Source organism: Bos taurus, chromosome 13 (assembly GCF_002263795.3).
Source record: "Bos taurus isolate L1 Dominette 01449 registration number 42190680 breed Hereford chromosome 13, ARS-UCD2.0, whole genome shotgun sequence".
Lineage (NCBI taxonomy): Eukaryota > Metazoa > Chordata > Mammalia > Artiodactyla > Bovidae > Bos > Bos taurus.
This window is the reverse complement of record NC_037340.1, coordinates 74,544,100-74,564,822: the sequence shown is the minus strand read 5'-3', so window position 1 is coordinate 74,564,822 and position 20,723 is coordinate 74,544,100. Positions and strand designations below refer to the sequence as shown.

The following is a 20,723-nucleotide window of genomic DNA, read 5'->3' as shown; positions in this document are numbered from 1 at the left end:
GGCGAGCGGCGGGGTTGCCAGGGAAACCGAACCGCTGGTTCCCGTCCGGTTGCGGCTGCTTAGAGGCGTTGCGCGTCGGGTGGCCTGTCTCCTTCTCGGGGGCCGCCTCGCTTCGGGTGTGACTGGGGGTGTTCAATCAAGGGTCGTTCTCTGGCCGGGCCAAGGCCCGTGGAGAAGTGCAGGGCGGGAGGAAGGGAGCAGGTTTCCACGGGCTGGAGCTGGGGAGAGGTGGGGAGCGTTTGGTACAGGGGCGTCTGCGGTTGTCTTTGGAAAACTAGATTTTAATATGCCCGGCACTCAGCTCCCAGAATTGGATGGGCCTCATGCGAGGACCCCAAAACCCAACAAGAGGGGGAGGGGGTCTGGCCCATGGCATCCTAAACACTCACTCAGCGGTCCCTCCAGGCCTTTATCCCAGGGGTTGCCTCTTGGCTTCGGAAGGCATCTAATGAAGATCCTGGGCTTCTCTCCCCAGATGGTTGATTCTGGGATAGGTTGAGGATGCAGGGGTTTCACAGCTGTGGAGTTCCCCAGACCCCCTTTTGCTCTGCATTAGAGGTAAGACATCCCTGAATAGAATTGGATCTTCTTTTACCAGGTCATAATACGGGGTAGTAGAAAGTGCATGAGTTTTGCAGTTAGAATGATCTGAGTTCAAATTCATTATGATATGATGATAAAGAACACTGACTATGGAATTGGACTGCTTACCTTTGTTCTGGGCTTCCCAAGTGGCTCAGTGGTTAAAGAATCCTCCTGCAACACAGGAGATGCAGGAGACTTCCGTTCGATCCCTGGGTCAGAAGATTCCCTGGAGAAGGGAATGGCAACCCACTCCTGGTATTCTTGCCTGGGGAATCCCATGGACAGAGGAGCCTGGTGGGCTACAGTCCACAGAGTTAAAAGACTCAGACACTGCAAAAAGTCAGACACGATTGAAGCAACTGAGCATGCACACACACACACCTTTATTCTACTACTTATTAGCTGTGACCTACATTTCTTTCTTTGATTCAGTTTCCCCGTCTGTAGAATGGGGATAATAGTACTTAACTCGTAGGGTTGCAGTGAAATTAAGTGAGTTAACTTATGTAAAGTACTTAGACCCTTGGCAGTAATAAACCTTCAAACAATGCTATCTGTCATTACTGTTATTAAATTCCAGCAGCCACCACTTACTAGCTTAATGACCTTGGGCAGTTCTTTCTCTAAAAAAAGAATCAGTTTTCTTACTTTTGCAAGTTAATTGTGAGAAATAAAATATGTAAAGCACATGTTAGATCAACAAATGTTCATTTATCAGCCTTAAAATAATAAGGTGACTTTCTGGCAACAAACTCCTAGGCCCTATTGAGGTTTTTAACCTTGTGCCTTGAATGTCCCCTGCCCTTTAGCCTTGTTAGACTAAGCAATGCCAGTGGACACAGGTATCATGGTTGATCAAAGGGGACAGATAAAGAAAAATAAAAAGAAATATAGGAAGAAGAGATAAAGAAAAGGAGTCTGTATGGCCTAGGTTATTACTTGAGTCAGCAACTGTTCTTTGGGGTTTTGTCAACTGGCCTTCATATAGGCCACAAATGTCCTATATGGGCCAGAGGGACCAAGATGTAGGTTTTTGGTGCATTTATGTTAGTTGAAGAAATTCAAGCACTACTTTTCTATAGTTTTTGACTAGTTTGTGTGCAGTTGGTTCTAGTCTCTGCTTTCTAGGTTGCAATGATGGACAGGAGCCACAGTGCATTTTATTAGCGTTGGTTCTTTCCTTCCGTGGTGTCGTTAGTCCTTTCCTCTCTCATTTCAGCTGTAGCCATGTCCCTGAAAAACCCTCTGGGGCTCTCTTTGATCCAGTGTCTATCCCTCTGTTTCCCCAGCTCCCCCTAGATTCCTCATCATTGTCCCTTGTACAGAGTTTGATCATTCTGATCACATGTGTCTTTTGGTAGCACCAGGAATGTTCCACACACCAGCAACCAATCACTTTTCTTCTTCTTGTCAGGAGAAGACATCCTTGGGAATTATTGCAAAGGGAAGGATCTGGGGCTGGGCTTAGGCCAGTCCCCTTGCCTTGCCCTTCCCTCGGTTGATCTTCTGGGCAAGATGTACATGTCTGGCCGGGTTGGAGTTTTCATCTCAGCTCTCAGCATCCTCGTCATGTTGAGCTGCCTCTTCCTCCTGAAGACAGTAGTGGCTCTTGGGTCTGTGGCATCCAGGCTGACTGTAGGAGAGCGTGGTGAGTTACCCTTTGGGACCCCTGACTAAGAGTAACTGAAAATAACTAGAGAAGAAATCACCCCTTGCCTCCCCCCAGAGTGAGGGTCCTCATTTGGGGAGATGATGGTCTCCTCTGTAGGACAGACCTGGATGGATCAATTCTGGGAGCAGCCAGGATAGGTCTTCCTGGCTTTCTCTGTCCTCTCTGGACAAGGAGATAACATTTCCAGTCTGGCTTACTAGAGGTTCTGGCTTTGCCCAACCTTTCTCTCTTTCTGCAGAATGGCTGGTCCTTCAGTGGTGCTGGGTGTGTGTTGGTGGATGGTGGGGGTGTGGGAGGAGGGGAAAGTGATTGCAGAAATATTTCAGATAAGAATTTGGGAGAGGCTGCTACTGCTGCTAAACCGCTTCAGTCATGTCCGACTCTGTGCGACCCCATAGACGGCAGCCCACCAGGCTCCCCTGTCCCTGGGATTCTCCAGGCAAGAACACTGGAGTGGGTTGCCATTTCTTTCTCCAATGCGTGAAAGTGAAAAGTGAAAGTGAAGTCACTCTGTCGTGTCCGACTCTTAGTGCCCCATGGACTGCAGCCTACCAGGCTCCTCCGTCCATGGGATCTTCCAGGCAAGAGTACTGGAGTGGAGTGCCAGAGAGGCTAAAGGTCCCCAAAGTGCATTTGACTTCCATTCCCCATTTCTTGAGGCCTTATCAGTTACCCCCAATCTCAGGTGATCTCTTTTGCAGTGAAAGAAGAAAAATACTCACCTGATAAGAACCTGTGCCAAGAGCCATACCAGGGGGATGAATCCTGTCTGGCTAGGCAGATGCGCTGCAGTGCATGCTGTAGTTGGCTCTGCTGAGGAGGCATCCCTAAGGATGTCTCGAGAGGCGAAATCCATGTCTCCTTTCCGATCTTGCCTCTGGGCTACGTAGACCCAGCCAGCTTCTTGTCTTCAAGGTTGGCTCTTGGAATCTAGCTCACCTAGAGCACCTCTTCCCCACCCCCACCCCCCCTTTTTTTTTGGTGGGGGAGCTGTCTCTTCTTTAATCACTAGAGTCCCCACTTCTTTGCTTTCTGTCAGGAAAGAACAGACCATTGATTATCTGTGATTCTTTTACTTGGAACTCAGGGTTCTTGTGAAGGCTGACCTGCCAGCCAAATCTCCCCATGTAGCAGGTCCCTTCCCTCTACCCAGTAGGATTGTCTGCACCTCAGTTTGGCAGCTCCCTTGGGCAGCGTGCCCATAAAAGAGAATAGAGGGTTGTACTCGTTGCCAGGACTCTTGAGGCCCTGTCTGGAACCAGGGCTGGGCATCTGTCTCCCACGGGTCACTCCCTGGCAGCTTGTTGGGCCTGGTACAGTCTTCCCCATGTTTGAAGGTGATGACTGAATTATAGGGGCTGAGGGTGAGGCTGGCAGCCCAGCCGGGCACCTCAGTGAGCTGCTCTGGGCCCTGGCCAGCCCAGTTGGGGCTGCTTCTTTCCTGGGAGCTCAGCAGGCTAGAACAGTGATTTCTCTGCAGATCTCCCGGAGCCCACTGGCTGCGTGGGGTTCCTCGTCTGGTGGGAAGTGATATTGGCCACGGAGTTATTAGTTAAGTGCTTTTCTACAGTTCCAGTCCTAGAGCAGGGCTGGCCCACTCACCCAATGGGACTTGTTGCTACACCCGATGACCGGCACTGGGAGCTCTTCTTTCTGGGCTGTGAACAACTTCCGCTTTCATTAAGCCCTGATTCGCCAGAGGCTTCCTGTGCTGTCTGTTTGGTAAGGTAGAGGCACATCAGAGTTCCTGAGGGCCCAGGCTGGACCCTGGAGCTGCTCTCCTGAGGCAGTTAGGGTTTGAACATGGGTAAGAAGCCTGGCTCCTCTGTGGCCTCTTTTTATCATCCTTAAAATGGAGGTAAGCATATTTATCTCTTATCAGGGCTTCCCTGATGGCTCAGCAGGTAAGAATCTGCCTGCAGTGCAGGAGACACAGGAGATCCCTGGGTCAGAAAGATCCCGTGGAGGAGGAAATGGCAACTTGCTGCAGTATTCTTGCCTAGAGAATCCCATGGACAGAGGAGCCTGGTGGACTCCAAAGAGTTGCAAAGACTCTGAAATGACCGATGGACTAAACACGTGCATGCAAGGACATTTATCGAATAGGGTGATAAGGTAGTGTCCATTCCCACTGCTGTAACAGAATAGCACAGACTGGGTGGCTTACAAACTACAGACATTTATTTCTCACAATTCTGGAAACGGGGACATCCGAGATCAAGGTGCCAGATCAAGTGTCTGGTGAGGGCCTGCTTCCTGGTTTGTAGACTGCTCTCTTTTTGCTGTGACCTCATCTGACAGAAGACCAATAAGGGCCACTAGCCCTTATAAGGGCTCCAGTCTCTTGACCTGATCACTTCCCAAAGACCCCACTTCCAAATACCCTCACTTTGGGTATTTAGTTTCAACATAAGAATTTTCGGAGAGTACAAGTATTCAGTCTATCCCATGTAGTTGATGCTGATGCTAAGTCGCTTCAGTTTGTCCAACTCTGTGCGACCCCATAGACGGCAGCCCACCAGGCTCCCCCATCCCTGGGATTTTCCAGGCAAGAACACTGAAGTGGGTTGCCATTTCCTTCTCTAGTCACGAAAGTGAAAAGTGAAAGTGAAGTCGCTCAGTGGTGTCCGATTCTTTGCAACCCCATGGACTGCAGCCTACCAGGCTCCTCTGTCCATGGGATTTTCCAGGCAAAAGTACTGGAGTGGGTTGCCATTGCCTTCTCCAATCATGTAGTTGAGAAGAAATGTATATAAGAAGCTTGTACAAAACCTGCCAAATAATGCCCAAGAGCTTATAGAGTTATGCCCAGCACCTTGCTGATCAGATTTCCTCCCACCTTTCTGACGTCCGGCCTGTGTATTTCACTTGCTTGCTTATAAATGGATTCAGTACACACTGAGTCGGTCTGTACTATCTGGCATTTGGGCATCCAGGGGTGAACAGAGCAGTCACGGTCCTTGGTCTCGTGGAGCTCAGCCCCTGATGTGAGACATAGGAAATAATCATAAGCGGACAATAATAAGTACCAGTCATGCTGGTGCTATGAAAGGAAAGAAAAGCGAGGGAAAGAGGAGGTATCATTTTATGTTGGAGAATGAGAAGAAGCATCTGGCTGTTGGGTGCAATGCTAGGAATAGGGAACTGCCGGGGCAAAGCCTGTGGGGTGGGGCCAGGCTTGCTCTTTTCAGGAGGTGAAAGGTCATGGTTTCCACTGTTTCCCCATCTGTTTCCCATGAAGTGATGGCACCAGATGCCATGATCTTCGTTTCCTGAATGTTGACCTTTAAGCCAACCTTTTCAGTCTTTCTTTCACTTTCATCAAGAGGCTTTTGAGTTCCTCTTCACTTTCTGCCATAAGGGTGGTGTCATTTGCATATCTGAGGTTATTGATATTTCTCCTGGCAATCTTGATTCCAGCTTGTGCTTCTTCCAGCCCAGCGTTTCTCATGATGTACTCTGCATATAGGTTAAATAAGCAGGGTGACAGTACACAGCCTTGACATACTCCTCTTCTTATTTGGAACCAGTCTGTTGTTCCATGTCCAGTTCTAACTGTTGCTTCCTGACCTGCATATAGGTTTCTCAAGAGGCAGGTCAGGCGGTCTGGTATTCCCATCTCTTTCAGAATTTTCCACAGTTTATTGTGATCCACACAGTCAAAGGCTTTGGCATAGTCAATAAAGCAGAAATAGATGTTTTTCTGGAACTCTCTGGCTTTTTCAATGATCCAGCGGATGTTGGCAATTTTATCTCTGGTTCCTCTGCTTTTTCTAAAACCAGGGGAAACAATGGAAACAGAGTCAGACTTTATTTTTTGGGGCTCCAGAATCACTGCAGATGGTGACTGCAGCCATGAAATTAAAAGACGCTTACTCCTTGGAAGGAAAGTTATGACCAACCTAGATACAGAGACATTACTTTGCCAACAAAGGTCCATCTAGTCAACGCTATGGTTTTTCCAGTGGTCATGTATGGATGTGAGAGTTGGATTGTGAAGAAGGCTGAGTGCTGAAGAATTGATGCTTTTGAACTGTGGTGTTGGAGAAGACTCTTGAGAGTCCCTTGGATTGCAAGGAGATCCAAGCCAGTCCATTCTAAAGGAGATCAGCCCTGGGTGTTCTTTGGAAGGAATGACGCTAAAGCTGAAACTCCAGTACTTTGGCCACCTCATGCAAAGATTTGACTCATTGGAAAAGACTCTGATGCTGGGAGGGATTGGGGGCAGGAGGAGAAGGGGACGACAGAGGATGAGATGGCTGGATGGCATCACCGACTAGATGGACGTGAGTCTGAGTGAACTCCGGGAGTTGGTGATGGACAGGGAGGCCTGGTGTGCTGCAGTTCATGGGGTCGAAAAGAGTCGGACACGACTGAGCGACTGAACTGAACTGAAGGTCAGTGTGGTTGGAGACGAGAGACGGGGAAGGAGGGTGTTTCCGGTTCAGGTCTAGGCTTTCGGGGAACCTCCAGGGCCTCTGTCTAAGGCTTTATTGTAAGTGCAATGGGAGGCCTTTAAAGCAGGAGAGACCTGGTTGGGTTTTCATTTTAAAAAGACCTCTCTGCTGGTGTGTGAAGCATGGATGAGGAAAATGTAGAAGGTGGTAGGCCAGGTGAGAGGCCACTGTGGCAGGCTGGGCAAGGGGGTGCCATGGCTCAGACCAGGGTGGTGACAGTACAGACCTGGGAAAGTGGCAGACTCAAAGTACTTTTTTTGGGGAAAAAAAAAGTTTATTTACTGTTTTTGGCCGTGCTGGGTCTTTGTTGCTGCGTGTGGGCTTTCTCTAGTTGTGGCAAGGGGGAGCCACTCTCTAGTTGCGGCACTCGGGCTTCTCTTGTTGCGGGGCACCGGCTCATGGCAAGCAGGCTTCAGCAGTTGCAGCAGAGGGGCTCAGCAGTTGCGGTTCACTGGCTTAGTTGCCCCAGGGCATGTGAGATCTTCCCGGACCAGGGATTGAACCCGTGTCCACTGTATTGGCGGGCAGGTTCTTAACCAGTGGACCACCAGGGAAGTCCCTGAAATACTTCTGAAGTTGGAGCTGACAGGCCTGGTTAGCAGATGTGGGTGATGAGGAAGAGGAGGTGTCAAGAAGAATGCTGAGTGGCTGGCTGGAGCCTTTGGGTGATGGTCGTACTCTTTGCTGAGAAGGGGATAACTTTGAGAGGAGAAGGTTTTGGAGCGAAGATTCAGATAATGGCCTTAATCTTGTCCCCTTTGGCTCCCTTAATGTTGTCCCAGAGGCTTCCCTGGTAGCTCAGACGGTAAAGAATCTACCTGCAATGTGGAAGACCCAGGTTCAATGCCTGGGTTGGGAAGATCCCCTGGAAAAAAGGATGGCAACTCATTCCAGTATTCTTGCCTGGAGACTTCCATGGACAGAGGAGCCTGGTGCGCTGCAGTATGTGGGGTCGCCAAGAGTTGGACACGACTGTCTATCTTGGGTCCCTTATGGCCCCCTCCCACTGCGTGAAGGCTGGCCCCTCCTGAGCCCCTGTGAGCCTCCGTTTTCTTATTAGGACATACGCATTATGTCCTTTTGTATGGATCGAGGGTGTGGGCTCCATGTGTGTTTGGGCCCCCCTTTCCTGAAACCTCCACGCTGTTTGTACAGCTGAGAGAGTTAACACAGCGGGTCCAACGTTAACATTCCCAGAAAGGCCTGCTCACAAGATTGGCCTTGGCTGGCTTCTGAGAATTTGGATTTTTGAGAGAGTTCCTGCCACCCTAACTATTAAGAGTGGTATGGGCTAGGCAGAGAGTGCCGTGTGACCAGCCCCCAGGAAAAATCTTGAGTCTCCAGTGGGTTTCCTGGTAGAATACCACTTCATACATGTTGTCACAGTTTCATGCCAGAAGAATAAAGACCATCCTGTGCGACTTTCCTGGAGAGGGCTCCTGGAAGCTTGCGCCTGGTTTCCTCTGGACTTCGCGTCACGCGCCTCTTCCCGTTGATGGGTTTTGCTTTGCATTTTTGTGCTGTGTGAATCATGGCCGTATGTACACCTGTATGCTGAGTCCCGGTGAATCACCGAAACTAGGAGTGGTTGCGGGGGCTCCAGACACACACTAGTTTATTTGTAAGTTTTCCTAACCCCTAAAGCTGTCTACTAGTTTTGGCAGAACTGAGCTGAGTCTTAGTGCTTGTTGATTTGTTTTTAGGTGATCCTTGCAGAGTGTAGGGGATTGTAATCATGTGGGTTAAAGGGCACTGGACCTAGTGCCAAAGCTGCGGGTTTGGGGCCCAGTTCTGGGACCACTGACTTCAGCCGGTTTCTCCCCCTTCTGGATGTCTATCTGTCTATATACATGAGAAGAAAGGAGTAGGTTTGAAGGACTCAGGGCCCTTCTTGGCTTAAGAAGTTTTGACATGTCACTTTCCGCCAGCAGCTGGCGTCTTTCCCTAGTGGAGGGTTGGAGCTGAGGCAGCAGTGGAGACTCAGTGAGTGAGTGTGTCTGGGCTTCAGCTTTGTATCCTGCCTTTCTGCTGATAGCTTGGGATCTTGGGATTGGGCATATCCGGAGGCTAGATTGACCACCCCTATTCTGGCTGTCATTCGTATTTCTCACCTTGATTCCTGCTGAGATAACTGAGGTGACTAGAAACCATGTGATAGGAGGAACTGAGCTCCCTAGCCTGGCAAAGCTGAGACAGAGAAAGGCAGAGGATGTCTGCAAAGGTGACGCAAGCTGTAATCTTACCGGGTGTCTGGGGGCAGGTAAAGGACCGATGGGGAAACAGATTTCAGTTGAGTGTAAAGAAGACTTTCTTCTCCTTAAGGCTGTCTAGCTTAAATATAAGGATGGCTGGCTGTAGTCGGGCTTGGAGTTAGTAAGGCTTCCTTAATTCCAGCTCTCCAAGCTGAGGATGGGGGATCATTTGGCAGGGATTCAGGCATCAGATAGGGTGTTGGACTGGGTGGCCCTGCTGGGCACTGGTCCGAAGGGATATATTCTGAGCCTCAAGGCTTCAGCCTATCCTCCAAGGGTCCCTTTGTTGCTTCTGATAGTTGATAAATCCCCAGGGAACTCAAGGAAGTCTGGCCTGGGAGACAGTAGGGCTTTGGTGTCTGTTCCTGGTCCTGGGGATGAAAGCAGGGGAAGCCGGGTGCTCCTGGCATTGGTTACTTCAGAGTCGTGAGTGTGCGCTCAGTCGCTAAGTCGTGTCCGACTCTTTGTGACCCCATGGACTGTGGCCTCCCAGGTTCCTCTGTCTGTGGGATTCTCCAGGCAAGAATACTGGAGTGTGTTGCCATTTCTTCCTCCAGGGATCTTCCCGGCCCAGGAATCGAACCCGCATCTCCTCTGTCTCCTGCATTGGCAGGTGGGTTCTTTACCGCTGAGCCACCTGGGAAGCTACTTCAGAGTCAGGCCCAGCATAATGGTTTAATCTGGGAAGTTTGAGATTCTAGACCTCCACTCTGTATGGTACAAGTATAATTTGGTGAGATGTTTATGTTGCTGGGTTTTTTCTCTTATCGGGGAGATTATTTTATGCTCAGTCTTCTCAGCCTTGGGGATAAAAGGGTTTGTTCCTTGTTAGAGGGATTTTAGTGTTTGTCAAACAAGTGGGAGGTGTGGGGAGAGACATGTGGTGATGAACAATGATCTTATTTTCTGAATAAAAAAATCAAGACACATAGTTGTAATACGGAATGACATGAAATAGGGGCTATTTAGAAAATCTAAGGATGCTAGGTTATCATACCTTGGATTGTCCAGCTGTATGAGGTTTCCCAGGTGGCTCAGTGGCAAAGAATCTGCCTGCCAATGCAGGAGATGCAGGAGACTGGAGTTTGATCTCTGGGTGGGGAAGATCCCCTGGAGGAGGAAAGGGCAACCTGCTCCAGTATTCTTGCCTGGAGAATATCACAGACAGAGAAGCCTGGAGGACCGCAGTCCATAGGGTCGCAAAGAGTCAGACACAGCTGAGCGGCCGAGCACATGTTCAGCTGCACGCGTTCTCTTGGAGTCTAGCATGTGCTTTTTCCATCATGTCAGACTTCCCGGAACCAGCTGTGTCCAATCGTATGTATATGTTCTTTCTCGGAGGCACTGGGCCAGTCCTGTCTTGGTTTTCTACAAAGCCTTGAATGGCCTGTATTTTCCCTCCATTTAAAAAACTGGAACACCGAGAGGAGTGAGTCACGGTGAGTGGGTATGGTTTGGATGTGACTTCTTGGGTGTGCCTGCCCTGTGGAGCTGGCCCGTTGCCCACCTGTCTTAGGGATGGTGTAGTAGAAAGAGTGCTTCACTACAGACCAAGAGGCTGGGTTTCGTCCTGCTTTGGCGCTGACTCACTCTGCGGTTCGGGGCCAACAGCTTCTCTTCTCTGAGTTTCATTGTCTGTCTAGAGGCCGTGAACGTGTCCCCTGGAGAAGGGCATGGCGACCCCTCCAGTATTCTTGCCTAGAGAATCCCATAGACAGAGAGCCTGGTGGGCTACAGTCCATAAGGTCGCAAAGAGTCAGACATGACTGAAGCCACTGAGCACACACGCATGCACACACGCTGCTTCCATCATACTTGCTGGGGTCTTGTCGGTCAAAGCAAGTCACCCAGTCCAGCCCAGAGATGATAGGAAGGGGGCTCCCCGTGGGCATGAGTTCAGCAGCCAGCAGTGCTGATGTCAACCACAGGAAGCAAGGAGGGAGGACAAGTATGGGGCGGCAACTAGTGAGTTTGTCACAACTTGTTAGACCTCAACCGCGCTTTTCAAGCTGAATCTGGATATCAACTTTGTATTTTGTGGCCAGCATTAAAAAAGAGAAGAAATAGAATAAGAAGTATCAGCATTGAATATTCATGAATGCACATAATATACACACTTTAAGCATAAATATTTATGAAATACAAACAGGAAACAATGGAAAATGTATCGTTTTCCATTACATCTTTTTTTGTACATTTTGTACTGGAGTCCCGATAAAAATAACTGGCAACACTGGGCTGGGGTGTCTCTGAGCCCCAGTGTTCTGATTCTGTGGCAGAGTTTGGCGGTGAATGTCCGGCCGACCCCCTTCCGTGTGAAGAGCTGTGTGACGGGGACACGTCCTGTCCCCAGGGACATAAGTGCTGCAGCACCGGCTGTGGCCATGCCTGCTTCGGAGACATTAAGGGAGGTATGTCAGCTCTTTGGGGAAGAAATCCTTGGGTGCTCCTGGGCTCCCAGAGCTGGTTAGGGAGGGAGCCATCTGTGATCGTCTTCTCTTTCTGTTTGTGGGAGGAAGTCAAAATCCTTATCCTTCCAGTCCTCATACCCTGCCCCCCTTCAAGCCAAAGCAATCCTCCTCCTGGATCAAGGGGCCCATGTATGGCAGGGGGTGGGAAGTAGGAAGCCCAGACACCAGGGTTGAGGGTGGTGGCTCGGGACCTTGCTTCTGCACCCCGCCCAGGCCCACCCCAAACCTACAGTGATATCAGGTCCTGAAGTGGAAAAAGAAAAAAGTGAGTGTTTGTTGCTCAGTCATATTTGACTCTGCGACCCCATGGACTGTAGCCCGCCAGGCTCCTCCATCCATGAAATTCTCCAGGCAAGAGTACTGGAGTGGGTAACCTGTCCCTTCTCCAGGGGAGCTTTCCCAACCCAGGGATCAAACCCAGGTCTCCCGCGTTGCAGGCAGATTCTTTACCATCTGAGCCACCAGCGAGGTACCTCTAGGGAACTCCTTGTGAGATACCATTTGGAAATTAATCCAGGTGCTCTCTTGGGGCCCTGCGGGGGCTCAGATCCTCTAGCTTCAAGGTGTCCCAGCCAGATGTTTGATTAAGATCTAGTCAGAATCAGGGGTGGAGTCATCTGAGCCTCTGTGTCTAAGTCCCAGGTGGGATCCCACCTGGAGTCACTGGAACCAACCGTCCTGTCTCTATACCTTTGCCTGCTTATCCGCCAGGGTGGGACGGTGACTGTCCAGAAGTCTTAGTGGGGCTGTGCATTGTCAACTGCATGGTTGATGAGAACTGCCAGGCTGGGGAGAAGTGCTGCAAGTCAGGCTGTGGCCGCTTCTGTGTCCCACCCAGTCCCATCACCCCAGCCGGCCCCGAACCCCACCTGGACCATTAGGTCTGACCCTGAGTTAGGTGAGTACAGTCCCTCGTTATCAGTAACAGTGGTCTTCACTGCCATGGACAAAACACCGACTTAGATGCTGAGTGGGAACTCCAGAAGGGCAAGGCAGTATTTGCCCTGGAGAGTCTAGTTAGATTCTGTTTCACAGGTCAGGACTCTTGTATAGGCCGTATGGGCATACAAGTGATCAGAGTAAGTGTGGTTCCTTGGGAAGGTCCTTCTCCTAGAAGTAGGATTTGATCTGGGCCCTGAAGGCTAGGCTAGATGTGACCCAGCAAGGAGAACACAGAGAACAAGCTGGACACCAGGGTGGCCTGGTGACCAAAGTCACAGAGGGTGGATTGTGTGTGACACATTTGGGAAACGGATGGGAGTGATATGAGAGAGTGGGTAAGGGACCAGGCAGGCTGTGTTTACAACAGGAAATATAAGGTTGATCACTGCATGATACATAGTCTTCAATGCCAGTTTAGCCTGGATTGTCTGGAAAGCTGCTGCTGTTGCTGCTAAGTCGCTTCAGTCGTGTCCGACTCTGTGCGACCCCATAGACGGCAGCCCACTAGGCTCCTCTGTCCCTGGGATTCTCCAGGCAAGAACACTGGAGTGAGTTGCCATTTCCTTCTCCAATGCATGAAAGTGAAAAGTGAAAGTGAAGTCGCTCAGTCGTGTCTGACTCTTAGCAACCCCATGGACTGCAGCCCACCAAGCTCCTCCGTCCATGGGATTTTCCAGGCAAGAGTACTGGAGTGGAGTGCCATTGCCTTCTCCAGTCTGGAAAGCAGGTAGCCATTTAAGGTCCGTGAGAGCAATCTTTGCTTAACTTCTCCAGTGTAGAAGGGGAGACGAACATGCTGGGGAGCTGGAGCCAGGAGGGCACAGTTATGACCTGATGTTTCTTCTTCTTGCAGAGGCCCCGGTGCTCTCGTCAATCTGGTGTGTCCTGAGCGTCGAGGGGGCTTGTCCTGGCAGCCGGGAGAGGCTGTTGTCCTGGGGCTTGTGGCACCCCTGGGCACTGTCACTGCCCTCGTCGCTGTTTCTGTTCCTACTGCTGCCTTGACTGTGGGAAGCCTGGCCCTGGGTCTGGGCAGTGGGTGTGTGGTGTGTCTTTTCCCCAATAAAGGCTGGTGCTGACCCTCTTGTCTGTGCTGTTTGAGGGCTAAGATGAGGAAAGAGCAAAAGGGTCTGAGTGTGCCTGTGGGATTCTGGGATTGACTTCTTTAGGAGGGATAAGCGATTTATTCTGAGAACACCAACAAATGGATATTGGTTAGGTGTGGCCAAGGGGGAGATGGGTGGATGCCAAACCCAGGGTGACTTGCCATAGACATGTATCTCAGCTCCAGGAAGGGGAGAGTCAGGCCTCTTTTTGGACTTGCTGACTTTTCTTTGGTTGGAGAATGAGGGTTGGGGTGGAGCTGGGGTGAATGGCTAGTTTTTTGAGTCACTTGGATGATCCCACCATGGTCCACCTTCCTTGGGGGCCAGCCCTTGGCTTCATGATAGGTGTTTTGTCCCCTCCAGGAAACTTTGCTATAGGGTGGGATGTCTTTAGGCTCTTTCGACCAAGATAATTAAAAAAAAAAAAAAAATATATATATATATATATATAGCTCTTTTATGCCATTACATGTATTCTTCTACTAGAGCTCCATAAAAATAACTGGGGTTCCCTGGTGGCTCAGATGGTAAAGAATCTGCCCGCAGGTTAAATCCCTGGGTCAGGAAGATCCCCAGGAGAAAGGAATGCCACCCACTCTAGTATTCTTGCTTGGAGAACTCCATGGGCAGAGGAGCCTGGCTGGCTACAGTCTATGGGGTTACAAAGAGTTGGACATGACTGAGCGACTCACACACACACATCAAAATAACTAACCAATTATCTCTTGTTGGACATTCTTTAGGTTCTTCAGACCAAGATAATTAAAAAAAAATTCTATTTTTTATGGATCGGATTCTATATCTGGGAGATCTTTTATGGCATCACATACATTCTTTTAATAGAGCTCCATAAAAATAACTAACCAGTTATCCCTTGTTGGACGTTAATATCTTTGCACAGAGAATTCCCAGGTAGTTCAGTGGTTAGGGCTCCATGCTTCCACTTAAGGGGGCACGGGTTAGATCTCTGGTTGGGAAGCAAAGATCCTGCTCAGTGCAGTCAAAAAAAAGAGGATCTTAAAATACTGTAGGATGGTTTTCTGCCAGGTGGGGAGCAGGACTGAAGAGGGAGGTGTGAGCTCCAGGTACAGCTCAGGCTGAGCACTGGGAGAGGAGTCCTTCCAGACCTCCCGTCCTCTTCATCTGGGCCAGCCTATCCTGTCTGCCTGGAATGGCGGGGAGAGGGTGGGGGGAGGGGAAAGCAGAGGCAGACATTATTATTTATTTCCCACATTGTAAAACCAAAGAAGCCATCAGAACCTTTCCTTTCTGAGGGTTGAAGGCCTCTGTGGACCCTGGTCCCATTCCGTAACCTTGTACCCTGAAAGTAGCTTCTGACCAGGTAGAAAAGCCACACACCTCCCACTCCCTGACCCTCAAGCTTCCACCTGTTTCACCTTGAGCGCTTTCGAGGTGAAATCTGAAACCAACCCCTAGTGGAGAGCACTCAGAGGGAGGGATAGAAAAGAAAGAGCCGACCACTTGGATTGGTAGGTGGGAGTTCTAACATGTAAGGCAACTTACATTTTTGTCTGGGGCGGCCCCAAGGCCAGCAGATCTCTGCACTCACCTTCAGAAACTTAAAAGGTTTATCGGGAGGTCTTAGCGGGGTTCAGCTGCATATACAGTGCCGATGCACCTAATAGCCTCCCTCTCTTAAGGCTGTATCCTTAGAACTCCCGCTGTGGGAACAGTGGGCACAAGGTCCATTCCAAAGACGGGAGGGCTGGAGCCTCCGATTGCCCAGGTTCAACTCACGTGTCAATCAACGGTCACATCCTTTCGATGACCTCCCCTAACAACCTCTCATGCTGAGCAGGATTTCCTGAGGCTCCGACACTTGCCAGGCCTCCAGTGTGGGTCAAGCAAGACCCATTCTTTGACCAGACCCAGTGCGTCTTCCTTCTCCCTCTGCTTCCTGACCATCAGGTGTTAGAAATTCGAGGCTCCACAGGTGACCTGAGAGCACCGTGGACCTCTGTGTCCTCTCCTTGTCATCCTTCTGGATTTCACTGCTGTCCCGTGAGGCGGAATGTCTTTGGTGAGTGGGGTACATGGGATGAGAGGGGCAGGAGGCTGAACCCATGGGCAAGGGGCCCTTCTGACAAGCGGATCAGTGCAGAGGACAGCCTCATCTAGATTCACCAGCATCAGCGAAGAATGAAGAAGCCCCCCCACTCCCCCCGTCCCCACCATAGGAGTTAACAGGTAACATTTGAGTGCTGACTTCATCCCATTCAGGCGCTGAGCTAAGAACTTTCCACGCACCATCTCATTGAATCCTCACAGTGGCCTGAGAAATCCTGTGTTTTTCAGATGAGGAAACAGAGTCAGAAAGTTTATTTTTTAATTTTTTAAAAATTTGTTTTATTGATTTACAGTCTGTTAGTTTCTGTTGTACAGCAAAGTGTCTCAGATATACATATGTATACTTTATTTTTCAAACTCTTTTTCATTACGTTTTCTCACAGGATATTGAATATAGTTCCCTATGCTCTACAGCAGGACCTTGCTGTTTATCCATTCTCTACATAATAGTTTGCATCTGCTAACCCCAAACTCCCAATCCATCCCGCCTCCATCCTTTTCCCCTTTGGCAACCACACGTTTGTTCCCTCTGTCTGTGAATCTGTTTGTGTTTCACAGATGTGTTCATTTGTGTCATTTTTTAGATTCCAAATACATTATATCATCTGGTATTTGTTTTTCTCTTCCTAGAGGGTCAGGAAGTTTAGATAACTTGCCCAGAGGTCCCAGAGTAAGTCAGAGGGCTAGTTCAAACCTTGGTCTGTTTGACCTCAAAATTCTTCTAATTTTGATATTCTGATTTCTCTCATTATAAACTAGAGAAAGGCTAGTTGCTTGGGATCCCCTGTGATAGTCTGGGAAGTAAGAAAAAGAGGGACAGGCCAGGGTAACTCTGCATCAGACTCTCCCTTTCATAGTTCCTCATTTGTACTCTATAATCATATTCTTTTGCACTGACCATCAGACTATCAGGTAGCAGCTCTTGAACTGTTTTTTTCCAACAACTAAAGAGCCTCTTGATGAAGGTGGAAGAGAAGAGTGAAAAAGCTGGCTTGAAACTCAGCGTTAAAAAAACTAAGATCATGGCATCTGGTCCCATCACTTCATGGCAAATTGAAGGGGAAAAAGTGGAAGCAGTAACAGTTTTATTTTGGGGGTTTTTAATAAAATTTTATTTTTGGGGGCTCCAAAATCACTCTGGATGATGACTGCAGCCATAAAATTAAAAGATGCTTGCTTCTTAGAAGAAAAGCTATGACAAACCTAGACAGCGTATTAAGAAGCAGAGACATGATTTTGCTGACAAAGGTCCATCTAATCAAAGCTATATTTTTTCCAGTGGTCATGTACAGTTGTAAGAGTTGGACCATCAAGAAGGCTGAGCACTGAAGAATTGATGTTTTCAAATTATGGTGCTGGAGAGACTCCTGAAAGTCCCTTGGAGTGCAAGGAGATCAAACCAGTCAATCCTAAAGGAAATCAATCCTGAATATTCATTGGAAGCGCTGTTGCTGAAACTGAAGCTCCAGTACTTTGATTACCTAATGTGACCAGTCTGACTCATTGGAAAAAACCCTGATGCTGGGAAAGATTGAGGGCAAAAGGAGAACGGGGGCGGCAGAGGGTGAGATGGTTGGCAAGCATTACTGACTCAACATGAATTTGAGTAAACTCTGGAAGATAGTGGAGGACAGAGGAGCCTGATGTGCTGCAGTCCATGGGGTCTCAAAGAGTCAGACAAGGCTTAGGGACTCAACACAACAACAACCACCTACCTGGACCCCCTAGCTCCAATCTGGACCAGTACACTAGCCCATCCAGGACAGGGAAATGAAGCATAGTTTGTGAGGGTGATTATCCAGATTGGAGATGAAGAGGGTGTTCAGTGAGGGGTCAAGACCTATTTGGAGTGGTGGTGAGGTTCAGATGCTCCTCCCCTGGGACCCCAGGCTTAGCTGCACTTTGATGTCTGGAAGTTTTGAGTGCTAGTTCTTTGCTGGTGCTTTTATGCTTAAAGCCACCAGAGGGCAGCAGAGGTCTGTCATAGACCACTTCTGAAGCCTTGTTCCATCTCCCGTAGTGTCTGACTCTGGGACTCCATGGAGTGCAGCACCTTAGGCCTCTCCCTGTCCTTCACCATCCCCCAGAGTTTGACCAAGTTCATGTTCACTGTATCAGTGATGCCATCCAGCCATCTCATCCTCTGACACCCTCTTTTCCTTCTGCCCTCAATCTTTCCCCAGCATCAGAGACTTTTCCAGTGAGTCGTCTGTTCACATCAGATGACCAAAATATTGGTGCTTCAGCTTCAGCATCAGCTTCTGAAGCCTAGTTAAGACTAAATCGGAGTTAGTCCCACCTTTTTCAATTGACTTTGAGAAGTTACATAGCTGGATCTATAATACAGATCCTTACTGAATTATATGTAATAAAATAAGACTTCAGTTCAGTCGCTCAGTCATGTCCGACTCTGTGACCCCATGAACCACAGCACGCCAGGCCTCCCTGTCCATCACCAACTCCCAGAATCCACCCAAGCCCATATCTATTGAGTCGGTGATGCCATCCAATCTTATCCTCTGTTCTCCCCTTCTCCTCCTGCCCTCAATCTTTCCCAGCATCAGGGTCTTTTCAAATGAGTCAACTCTTCACATCAGGTGGCCAAAGTATCGGAGTTTCAGCTTCAACATCAGTCCTTCCAAAGAACATCCAGGACTGATCTCCCTTAGGATGGACTGGTTGGATCTCCTTGAAGTCCAAGGGACTCTCAAGAGTCTTCTCTGACACCACAGTTCAAAAGCATCAATTCTTCAGTGCTCAGCTTTCTTTATAGTCCAACTCTCACATCCATACATGACCACTGGAAAAACCATAGCCAGACTAGATGGACCTTTGTTGGCAAAGTAATAGCTCTGCTTTTTAATATGCTATCTAGGTTGGTCACTACTTTCCTTCCAAGGAGTAAGCCTCTTTTAATTTCATGGCTGCAATCACCATCTGCAGTGATTTTGGAGCCCAGAAAAATAAAGTCAGCCACTGTTTCCACTGTTTCCCCATCTATTTGCCATGAAGTGATGGGACCGGATGCCATGATCTTTGTTTTCTGAGTGTTGAGCTTTAAGCCAACTTTTTCACTCTTCTATTTCACTTTCATCAAGAGGCTCTTTAGTTCTTCACTTTCTGCCATAAGGGTGATGTCATCTGCATATCTGAGGTTATTGATATTTCTCCCGGCAATCTTGATTCCAGCTTGTGCTTCTTCCAGCCCAGCGTTTCTCATGATGTACTCTGCATATAAGTTAAATAAACAGGATGACAATATACTAGTGGAGGTGATGGAATTCCAGTTGAGCTATTTCACATCCTGAAAGATGATGCTGTGAAAGTGCTGCACTCAATATGCCAGCAAATTTGGAAAACTCAGCAGTGGCCTGGAAAAGGTCAGTTTTCATTCCAATCCCAAAGAAAGGCAATGCCAAAGAATACTCAAACTACTGCACAATTGCACTCATGTCACACGCTAGTAAAATAATGCTCAAAATTCTTCAAGCCAGGCTTCAGCAATACATGAACCATGAACTTCCAGATGTTCAAGCTGGTTTTAGAAAAGGCAGAGGAACCGGATATCAAATTGCCAACATCTGCTGGGTCATCAAAAAAGCAAGAGAGTTCCAGAAAAACATCTATTTCTGCTTTATTGACTATGCCAAAGCCTTTGACTGTGTGGATCACAATGAACTGTGGAAAATTCTGAAAGAGATGGGAATACCAGACCACCTGACCTGCTTCTTGAGAAATCTGTATGCAGGTCAGGAAGCAACAGTTAGAACTGGACAAAAAACAACAGACTGGTTCCAAATAGGAAAAGGAGTACATCAAGGCTGTATATTGTCACCCTGCTTATTTAACCTGTATGCAGAGTATGTCATGAGAAACGCTGGGCTGGAAGAAGCACAAGCTGGAATCAAGATTGCCAGGAGAAATATCAATAACCTCAGATATGCAGATGACACCACCCTTATGGCAGAAAGTGAAGAGGAACTAAAAGCCTTTTGATGAAAGTGAAAGTGGAGAGTGAAAAAGTTGGCTTAAAGCTCAGCATTCAGAAAACAAAGATCATGGCATCTGGTCCCATCACTTCATGGCAAATAGATGGGGAAACAGTGGAAACAGTGGCTGACTTTATTTTTCTGGGCTCCAAAATCACTGCAGATGGTGATTGCAGCCATGAAATTAAAAGAGGCTTACTCCTTGGAAGGGAAGTTATGACCAACCTAGGTAGCATATTAAAAAGTAGAGCTATTACTTTGCCAACAAAGGTCTGTCTAGTCAAGGCTATGGTTTTTCCAGTGGTCATGTATGGATATGAGAGTTGGACTATAAAGAAAGCTGAGTGCCGAAGAATTGATGCTTTTGAACTGGGTGTTGGAGAAGACTTGAGAGTCCCTTGGACTTCAAGGAGATCCAACCAGTCCATCCTAAAGGAGACCAGTCCTGGGTGTTTATTGGAAGGACTGATGCTGAGGCTTAAATTCAAATACTTTGGCCACCTCATGGGAAGTGTTGACTCATTGGAAAAGACTCTGATGCTGGGAGGGATTGGGGACAGGAAGAGAAGGGGACAACAGAGGATGAGATGGCTGGATGGCATCACCGACTCGATGCACATGAGTTTGGGTGAACTCTGGGAGCTAGTGATGAACAGGGAGGCCTGGCCTCCTGTGATTCATGGCATTGCAAAGAGTTGGACACGACTGAGCAACTGAACTGAAGTGAACTGATATGAAGAGCCCACTCGTTGGAAAAGACCCTGATACTGGCAGGAGGAGAAGGGGAGAACAGAGGAAGAGATGGTTGGATGGCATCACTGACTCGATGGACATGAGTTTGAGTAAGCTCTGGGAGTTGGTGATGGACAGGGAAGCCTGGTGTGCTGCAGCCCATGGGGTTCCAAAGAGTTGAACAAGACTGAGCAACTGAACTGAACTGAACTGAATCAAGGAAGGAGGGGATGCAGAAACAAGGGAAGAAGCAATCAAGAAACACAGTAGTGTAGCTTTGGGGAAGTTTTCTGGTTCTGCCTCAAGAGACACATATACATTATCCGAGAGCTCTACTGCTTACTCCTTGGAAGGAAAGTTATGACCAACCTAGACAGCATATTGAAAAGCAGAGACATTACTTTGTCAACAAAGGTCCGTCTAGTCAAGGCT

The 20,723-nt window shown here is 48.5% G+C and overlaps 1 protein-coding gene across 1 annotated transcript; it reads left to right on the top strand.

Annotated features, from left to right (window-relative positions):
* The first annotated feature begins 43 nt into the window (after positions 1-43).
* Positions 44-13,452, top strand: WFDC3 (WAP four-disulfide core domain 3). Its single transcript, NM_001104966.3, is given in 7 exon segments — positions 44-118; positions 476-558; positions 2,000-2,026; positions 2,029-2,233; positions 11,246-11,377; positions 12,149-12,335; positions 13,233-13,452. Coding segments are annotated over 5 exon segments (591 nt in total). The 5' UTR covers positions 44-118; positions 476-501; the 3' UTR covers positions 12,319-12,335; positions 13,233-13,452.
* Positions 13,453-20,723: the final 7,271 nt, after the last annotated feature.